Consider the following 8,618-nt stretch of genomic DNA (forward strand, 5'->3'; position numbering starts at 1 on the left):
TTCCCTCCACCTTTGACAGGGTAGTGCTGTGCTAATGGCGTGGTTAGTGGTGGTAACTTTTCCGCGGAGAAAACGTGTCTCGGTGCTTCCCTCGGCACCTGTGCCCCCACTCCCCTAGCAGCCAAAATATGCACTCCCGTAGAGCGGCATTGGCGGAGCAAAGCCGAGTGACGAACCAGGAAAGAAGCCGCACGAAGCACCACGCACGCGTAAACAAAAACAAACCGAGCTGCAAGCATCGGCGAGGACACGTAGTCGGCCGGATTGTTATCGGATGGCAACGCGGCCCGACCCGACCCGCACCCGGCCACGCCCGACTTCAGTGCTGATGGCCTCTGCCCCGCACCGCCGCTGCCGCTGCCACAACTGTTGCACTTGCACCGGTGCGAGTCCCTCTCGACAGGACAACACGGCCGAGCCACCGGGTGAGTCGCCACGAAGCAATCGAGGAGAGGGGAGGAGGGTCCAAAAGTCCAGGCCGGGTTGGCCGGCGACGCCACGGGACCCGGACCCGGACCCGGGCGGGCGGGAGCGGATAAGCAGTTAAGCACGGGCGCTACGGAACAAACGCGCCCCTGAAAGCATCCTCCCCCTGCTGGTTTGGTTCACCACCACCATTGTCTACCCAGTGCTGTGACACTCGCGACCTTTCCCCCCTCCCGGTCTACAAAGACCGCCTCGGCTTTCCTCCGCCTCCACTTCTTCCCTCCAAAGCACCCCTCACCCTTTCTCCTCTTTCCCTCCCAAGCAAATCCTCTGCGCTCCCCTCGCATCCTCCTCCTTCCTCTGCCGCTTGCCGTGTTTGGTTCGGGACCGAAATGACATTCCACGACGAGGCGCCGCTGCTGCTCAGGATCAACACCGCCAGAGGCGGCCACATGGTAGCCTCCAAATCCCTGCTTCCCCTGTTCGCCTTTTCTTCTCCGTGCGATTAAATGCTCTGCTGGTTGGTTTTATTGCTTGGTTCTCTGGCTAATGGCGGATGGAATGCGGCAGGGCGGAGGCGAGTGCGACGAGGCCGAGAACCAGCGGTGGCCGCCGTGGCTCAAGCCGCTGCTGGCGACCAGCTTCTTCGGGCAATGCAAGATGCACGCGGACGCCCACAAGTGCGAGTGCAACATGTACTGCCTCGACTGCGTCAACGGCGCGCTCTGCTCCCAGTGCCTCGCCTACCACCATGGCCACCACGCCATCCAGGTAACTACTAGAACTAGACCATTTCTTTCCTTCTCTTCTTCGCATTGGATTCATCTTCATCCGCGCCGGCCGGAGAAGAAGACGCTCCCTGTTTCGTTTCCGTTGAAGCGCACCAACGAAAGTCCCTCTCCGAGCTGCTAGATTTGCAGTTGGTGTTGTTGTGTCCTCCAGCCCCCCAACGGCCTCTCTTCCCCCACACGCATCCAAGAACCCGCCTAACTAACTTCCTTGTTGGAGCTGCCCCCTGCTCCATCTCATCTCATCCCTAGCTTCTCTCTGACGATTTTTGTTGGTATATTGTTCCATTGCTGGCAGATAAGGAGGTCCTCGTACCACGACGTGATCCGCGTGTCGGAGATCCAGAAGGTGCTGGACATCACCGGCGTGCAGACCTACATCATCAACAGCGCGCGCGTCGTCTTCCTCAACGAGCGCCCGCAGCCCAGGCCCGGCAAGGGCGTCACCAACACCTGCGACGTCTGCGAGCGCAGCCTCCTCGACACCTTCCGCTTCTGCTCCCTCGGATGCAAGGTACGTAGCTTCTTCCACTAATGGGTGGTGCTCTGCACCGCCGAGTCGGTCAACGCCTCTACTAGATTCGTTCAGTTCAGTTCAGCTCAGCTCGCCTGGACTGGGCGTGCTCTGGAGCGGCATTGTGATTTAACTGTTCTGGCGTGGACGCGCAGATCGTGGGCACCTCCGGCGAGTTCCGTGGCCGGAAGAGGCACGCCGGCGGCAAGAAGATGAAGCTGAAGCTGAAGAAGGCGGCGGCGTCGGACTCAGACGACTCGTCCACCATCACCAGCGGCGGGAGCGACAAGAGCAGCGTGGTACAGAGCTTCTCCCCGTCCACCCCGCCGGCCACCGCCAACAGCTACCGCTCCGCCAAGCGGCGCAAGGGCATCCCGCACCGGTCGCCCTTCGGCAGCCTCATCGTGGAGTTCTAGAGCAAGAGCATCGCATCGCCCGCCCCCGCCCACCTCCCTCGCCGGTACCCACTGTAGCATACACATCCATCCATACCTACCTACCTCTAGAGTTTTCCTGTTGCGTTCTGTTCTATACACCAAGGAGAAGGAGAAGGAGCCTAAGCAAAAAATAACGAGCCGCCATTGCCGCACCTCTGCGCTTCTGGACGAGGAGGCCGGTGCAACGCAATGCGGCATCTTACCACTACTTCGTCATAGTCACTACTACAAAAACAGTTACTGTGCTGGTAACAGGAAGGAAGGGTTTGAGTGTTGTGTCTCCCCGGAACGGCGGGAGGTAGTAGCCGTAGTTTTTACTCTATGGTGGTAGCTAGCAGTCTACTAAGTTTTGCAACTTTCTTTCCTTGTAGGCGCTGGTTGTTCTTAGGTGTGTTTGATATGGTAGATGTACATATATGTATACTATCACAGATGGGGAATGGTAGCGAGACTGGTGTTGATATTCGTCGTCCTGTAATAACGCTCAGAATGCTTGCTGCTCCTGACGGCCTTCTTCAATGTCACCATGCTTGTTTGCTTGCTTGCTTGAATTCCTCTTCTTCTTCTTCCTCTTGCCCGTTTCCTTATATCATCAGTGAATGCTTGAATTGACTGCAATGCAGGGAGACCTGTGACTGTGAGCGCCTGAGAGGGTGCTGTGCCGGTGCTAGAAAAATCTCTGCGGATTTGGAGGAGACGGAGGCGAGGCAGTGGGAGCACTGTGGCACCGTCAGCTGCACGAAGCCGGCCGGCCTGCCGTTCGCCTAACTTGCTTGACCCGCCATCCATGAAAGCTGCCGGGCGATGCCGACGTTGTCGCCGGACCGGTTCGCCCGTCCGTTGCGCCCCGCCCATACGGGAGAGCCAGGAACCCTCTGCCCGGCCCAACCCCCGCCCGCCATTCAACGCGGGCGGCAGGGCTGCCTCTGTGTGCCCCCGTCTGTGGCAGTAGCAATGAATACGGCTGGATCGGCCGATCTAGGGTTGAGATGGGCCGTACGAAAATGCCAATGATGCTGTACTACGTGTACTGGCAGGGCCACGTGCTTCAAGCTCGGAGATACTATCTCGTCTCCCGTCTAGGGAAGGTCGGTCTAGCAGGAGGGAGGACGGCGCCGGCCGGGGCGGATGCGGTGCATGCGGGCCGTCCGTTTTCTCTTGGCATGTGTGCGGCACGGCGCGCCACGCGACGGCGGTGCGTGGGGCTCGCTCGCTCGCTCGCTCGCTCGCTCTGGATCTAGCTCCCGTACGTGTGGGCCACCCTCCTCGTCCCCGACCTAGATCGATCCAACGCTCTTGTTTCTCCACTGTACACAGGTGGTACAGGCGCTGGTCTATGGGCGAATCATGGCCGGAAGGGCGACCCTGGCCGTGCTGCGCCGTGGCGCATGCAGGCACGCACGCGCCGCGCACTCGCGGCGACGCCTGGGAAATTGAAAAAATGGCGATCCCGCCGCCCCACGCGTGCCTGACGTTGCCACTCCCGCCCACCACTCACCGATCACCGCCCCGCCGCGCGTGCCCGTAGCACGCACGCACGCACGCGCTCCGCCCCTCTCGTCTCGCCGGCGGTCCGTCCATGCGCGCCGTCCACAGCGGCGTGGGCTTGCCGGGCGTCTTCATCGGACGGCCGCTTTTTAGGGTAGCAAATCCAGTCGTCTGCGGCGGCGGCGGCGGTCACCGTGGGGTTAGGTCAGGATCTGCGCTCGCACGCGCGGTCCACCCACGGGCGTGGATTGGGTCTGGATTCCTGTCTCACGCCCGGATATTTCTCGAGTTGCCATTGGCTTTTTCCACGGCGAAAGCAACATGGCCGCCGTCCTCGCTCCGTTTCTCTACCATACGAAACCGCTCGGCGCACGCGCGGCCTCGTACCGGATTCTCGTGACCTCGCCGCTGACACATGGACCCCAGGACGACGTTTACGTCCAGTGAAACGAGATAACTCACGCTTTTCCAAAGCAGCAACGAGTCATCGGCACACCACTGCCTGCCGGTGCTCATGTGTTCGACTGCTGTGAATGGTTTCAACCAGCTTTTGGGGGTGCATTTCCTCCTCCTTTACTACTTTGTGACGGGGCTGGATCGGCGAGCGAGTGAGTGGGTGGGTGGACTGCCGTCGGGGCTCACGGTCACCATTGCATCTGCATCGTGTGTGACAGTAGTATTATATATCCCCCACATGAACGCGAATAAAATCCAATATGAGTCTAGTTAGTGGCGACGGTCAGTTCAGTCCCACTCCTTGGTGGGCACGCCTCTTTCGATCAGATAAGTTCGGACGAAGACCCAACGACACGATTTCATCCATGATTCATCCACACGATTAACAATAACCAAGAAAAAAGGCGGTCGATCCCGCCCAATCTCAGTGACGGAGAGGGCCATGTGCGTACAAATCAACGAACTGTTTCCCTAAACTCCTATCTGAACCCCTTTTAGCAAGTGGCCCGTCGGGTCTCTTTCCTCCCAGCAGCAGGACTAGCAGGGCACGGGCGGTTTTTTTCCTCGCTAGCTCTGAAGTCCAGCGGAGAAAAATTCAGAAAGTCTGTGACTTTGGCCGTTTGGGGGCGGCAAGTGGTGCTTCGTTCAAAAAGGGGACGCTGAAAGGTTCGGGCCAGGTCCCAGGAATCGGGAGGGGGCGTCAGCAGGTTCCTTCCTTCGGAAACCAGCAAAGACGGACGGAAATAATGCGCCGGCCCTACGCAATTAGGCATGAATCAGACGGGAAAAACATCATCGGCTGCGTTCTTATCATGTGGTTATCAGGCGGTTCAGGACGGGAGCAAACTGTGCGTGTGCAGTTCTTGTGCACTAGCATCTGCATAGTGCTAGTATACGTACTAGCTCACTGACTACACGGCACGGGTCACGTCTTGACCTGTGACTTCTGTGAATCATATGAGTGGGGCGGCACCGTGTTGCTTTGGGCGGGGCACTGTGTCATGTGGGCTTGCTTGCTTCCGGTCCGTCTCTGGAGATATTCGTCCGGCATTGGATCTTGTTGACCTCCTTGCCGGTCTGCCCCCGACGGGCCCTGCACGCTCCCACCATTACAGCATCTCCAGCCGTTCGTCCCAGGACGCCGAAAAAACGCCAACTGGGGCTGAGCCGGCGTTTACTTTCAGCATGGACGCGATTGCGTTCTACGTTGTCGTTCCTAAATCGGCACAAACTCGGCGATTAGATACGAATTTGGCACAAACTCGGCGATTTTTCATTCAAATTTAAACATAAAAAAACAAAAAACAAACAAACTACGCCTAGCCCTATTACGCTGCGGCCGCCGTCCGCTTTCTACACGCCGAGGAGCCTGTAAAGCTGGGTGTAGTCGCCGCCTTGCGCCCCGCCGGAGCTGCCGTCATCCCTGCTGCACCCCTGACCAAGGTCGCCGACGCGCGGGGGGTTGGACGGCCCGGGCGCGTCCTCCTCGTCGCTGTCGAGGACGACGACGCCGCCCTCCTCCCGTCCGTGGTGCCGGGCCTTGATCTCCTCGTAGGGTGCGGACGGGCACGCCCCACCATTCGTGCCGCCCATCAGCGTTGAGGCGGCCGTGGGAAGGTTGGCTTTTATAGCTGAAGCGGGACGGTAAGAACCTGCATGCCGGGTGACGCGTGGCGAGAGCGGGCGGGACGTGCGTTGCAACGCCTTCACTGCACCGCCCGTGAGGCATTAATGGAGGCCGACCAGCGCGATAGTGCGGCAGCCTTGGCATTGATTCCCGTGAAAACCGGAGCAATGAGGACGACGAAGCGGCGTGTCGCTGACTTGGCGGGTTCATTCCCGTTTGCGCCAAAATCAGTTCCTCCGACGTCCCCCAACGCACTGGATTCAGCATGGGTCCGCCGACGCCAGTTTTGACCCAAACCAGAGAAAAACGGGTTTTTAAAAACACGACTGGACCATTTTTTGAACGCAGGTGTTAAAAAGCAGTCTGGGGAGTTTGTCGGGGACGCGGCTGAAGATGGTGTTAGCATCACTCACTGACTGTGCGCTGAAAGTTGCCGCGAAGCACCGCCAGGAGTGTGCGGTGTTACTGTGAGCGTGTGAGTTGGTAAACCTTGCGTGCTTTAGCTCTGATGGTAGAGAATGAGATGCTGACAGGAAAAAAGAAATGCAGCGGGCAGTTTTCCCCATGCCGTGTTAAGTTCTCGAGAGGCTTTGCAAGATGACTGGATGAGATGAACTCCCTTTTGGCCGGCTCCCGGCCAAGATGGCTATCCGGTGTCGGCCGGGTAAAATAAGATAGTGCAATCTCGTGACCGCCGCAAGCAGGACTCCAGGAACTGTTCGATTTGCCTATGATATCCTACTCCTAGAAGGTGGTGCACTGAACCTAGAGGACTTCGTACGTTTGGATGCTAGCGAGTAGCATGCCCGAAATTTATTAGGGTTCGACGGTGACTCGTACGACGCCTTCGTGTCTCTAGTGCTACGCATCTGTGCCTACGCCTCTCTCGCCATTACTCTATTCGAGAAAGAGCAATCTCGTTCGAATAGTCTGGCCAGTCTTTTTGTTGTTAGTGGAGAAATAGTCCAACCTAGTGATCGTCATGTCATCTCATAAACAAAACGAGCGGTTGTAAATGTTGTACCGACGGAGGAACCATCTCGTTCGAAGTCAACTCGATTTTTTTTCGTTCTGAGGGGAGAGATGTGTAAATGCCAAATGGAGACATAATGTGTGTGTGTGCGTGTGTGTGTAAATTTTCAAATCAAAAACGATAGATTGGGAGCTACAATTTTTTTTTGACTTTTTAGCACATGCACTATTTTTTTCTCAAAGTCCAAGATTTTGTTTTTCATTATGCAGCTCGCAATTTAATGTATTTTATCCTCAGATGTTTACACACATACATATTACATCCTAGCATACATGTATATTTTTTCAGAATTTTTTGAAATGATTTTTTTTAATTTTGAATTGTTCAAAATTAAGGCCTCCAAGGAGTTCGGTCTCCGAAATGCACTACTCGAAAAAACTGGTCCAATCAATCAAAGTGATCGTGATGGCATTTCGTAAACAAAATTGAGTGTCATTGAAGCATAACACACACTTTGCTCTGGAAGGTGGGCTGCATCGCACGTTGCAACATGGGACGGGCCCAAAGCATACCAGTAGCCACGAGCAACTGAGCAAGCGTCACTCGCACTCACTAATTTGAATGCTCATGAAATTGAAAAAAATTTATTCGCTCAGGAATTTGAAATTGTACATGTTTTTTAAATCATGAATTGTTAGAACAAAAAAGTACAAGCAAACAGGGAAATTATATATGAAAAAGGCTAGAGAAAACCAGATAAACCAATAAAAAGACCCTGCAAAAAAAACAATAAAAAAGAGAAAACGATGAAAACCACTAGAAAATTATAGGAAACCAGTATAAAACGGAGAAAATAAAATAAACCCAATGACATATACCTAAACCCGTTAAGAAGTATCCCAAAACTAGCCCCCAACCACCTAGAGGGACCTCCTATTTAGCGCGCTACATGCTAGTGAACGAGCCAGCACACACGCCCGTCCTCGGGAAAATATCTGCTGTTCCGGGAGCACCTAAGCTTAGGTGCTCCCTTGCGAGCTCGGCCGTTGGATCTCAGATCCAAGATCTCTTGTGAAATGATGAACATTTTTGCAAAAAAGCCCTCGTAGAATCTAAAAAATGCGTGCAAGTACAGCAGCTCCTCGTATGTCGTTGGATCTGAGATCTAAGGGCCCAGAAGTCCGTATCATGGGAGCACCTATGCTCCCTATCACAGGATACTCTCTTACCCGTCCCCTGCATGCCCTTTTGGTCCGGCCGATATGAGGGGTGGGATGCCCCTTATTTCCCTTTGCTTTCTCTTTGTTTTGTAAATTAATTTGGGATATAAAAAAACTTCCAAATTTCAATTGAGTTTTGACAAAAAGGTTCAAGAAATCATAGAATATTCGTGGATCCAATGTCAATGTTTGCGATTTTGAAACAAAAGTTTGCATATTCAAAAAAATCTTCATGATTTTGAAAAAAATGTTTGTGTGTTTGAACAAATGTTCACGAATTAAAAAAGTGTTGTTCGATTCATTATAATGTTAACGGGTTTCAAAATAATCTTCACCAATATGTAAAAAATGTTCATGGTTTAGGAAAATGCAACAAATTTGTAAAAAAAGTATTCATGATTTCATAAAAATGTTTGAAAATTATAAAAATCTTCAAGATTCCAAAAAATGTTCAAAAATCTAAAATAATGTTTGCGAAGTGAAAAAAATAAATGAAAAACTAATAATAGAAACAGAAAATAATTGTTTTTAAAACGAACATGAAAAAATAACAAAAAAGTAGAAAACAGAAAGAGAAAGAAAAGTAACCTAAAATAAAAAGCAAGAAAAACCCAAATAGAAAAACAAAATAAGAAAAGTCTAGTTAAGATTCTCCCAAAAACGAAAAAGCAGCTAGCTGGGTCAGCCCA

The 8,618-nt window shown here is 53.4% G+C and overlaps 1 protein-coding gene across 1 annotated transcript; it reads left to right on the forward strand.

Moving 5' to 3' along the window:
• Nucleotides 1-590: 590 nt before the first annotated feature.
• Nucleotides 591-2,716, forward strand: LOC123190358 (protein RGF1 INDUCIBLE TRANSCRIPTION FACTOR 1). Its single transcript, XM_044602986.1, has 4 exons — nt 591-881; nt 997-1,197; nt 1,513-1,728; nt 1,884-2,716. The coding sequence occupies exons 1-4, from the start codon at nt 819-821 to the stop codon at nt 2,142-2,144; spliced, it is 741 nt and encodes a 246-aa protein (XP_044458921.1). The 5' UTR covers nt 591-818; the 3' UTR covers nt 2,145-2,716.
• The last annotated feature ends 5,902 nt before the right edge of the window (nt 2,717-8,618 follow it).

This window comes from Triticum aestivum, chromosome 2A, assembly GCF_018294505.1.
Source record: "Triticum aestivum cultivar Chinese Spring chromosome 2A, IWGSC CS RefSeq v2.1, whole genome shotgun sequence".
Taxonomy (NCBI): Eukaryota; Viridiplantae; Streptophyta; class Magnoliopsida; order Poales; family Poaceae; genus Triticum; species Triticum aestivum.

Excerpts from the sequence above, each read along its gene's own strand:
- LOC123190358 (XM_044602986.1), top strand. The coding sequence starts at position 819 with ATGACATTCCACGACGAGGCGCCGCTGCTGCTCAGGATCAACACCGCC. Across the intron at positions 882-996 it reads CCGCCAGAGGCGGCCACATG|GGCGGAGGCGAGTGCGACGA; the intron begins GTAGCCTCCAAA and ends GGAATGCGGCAG. Across the intron at positions 1,729-1,883 it reads TCTGCTCCCTCGGATGCAAG|ATCGTGGGCACCTCCGGCGA; the intron begins GTACGTAGCTTC and ends GTGGACGCGCAG.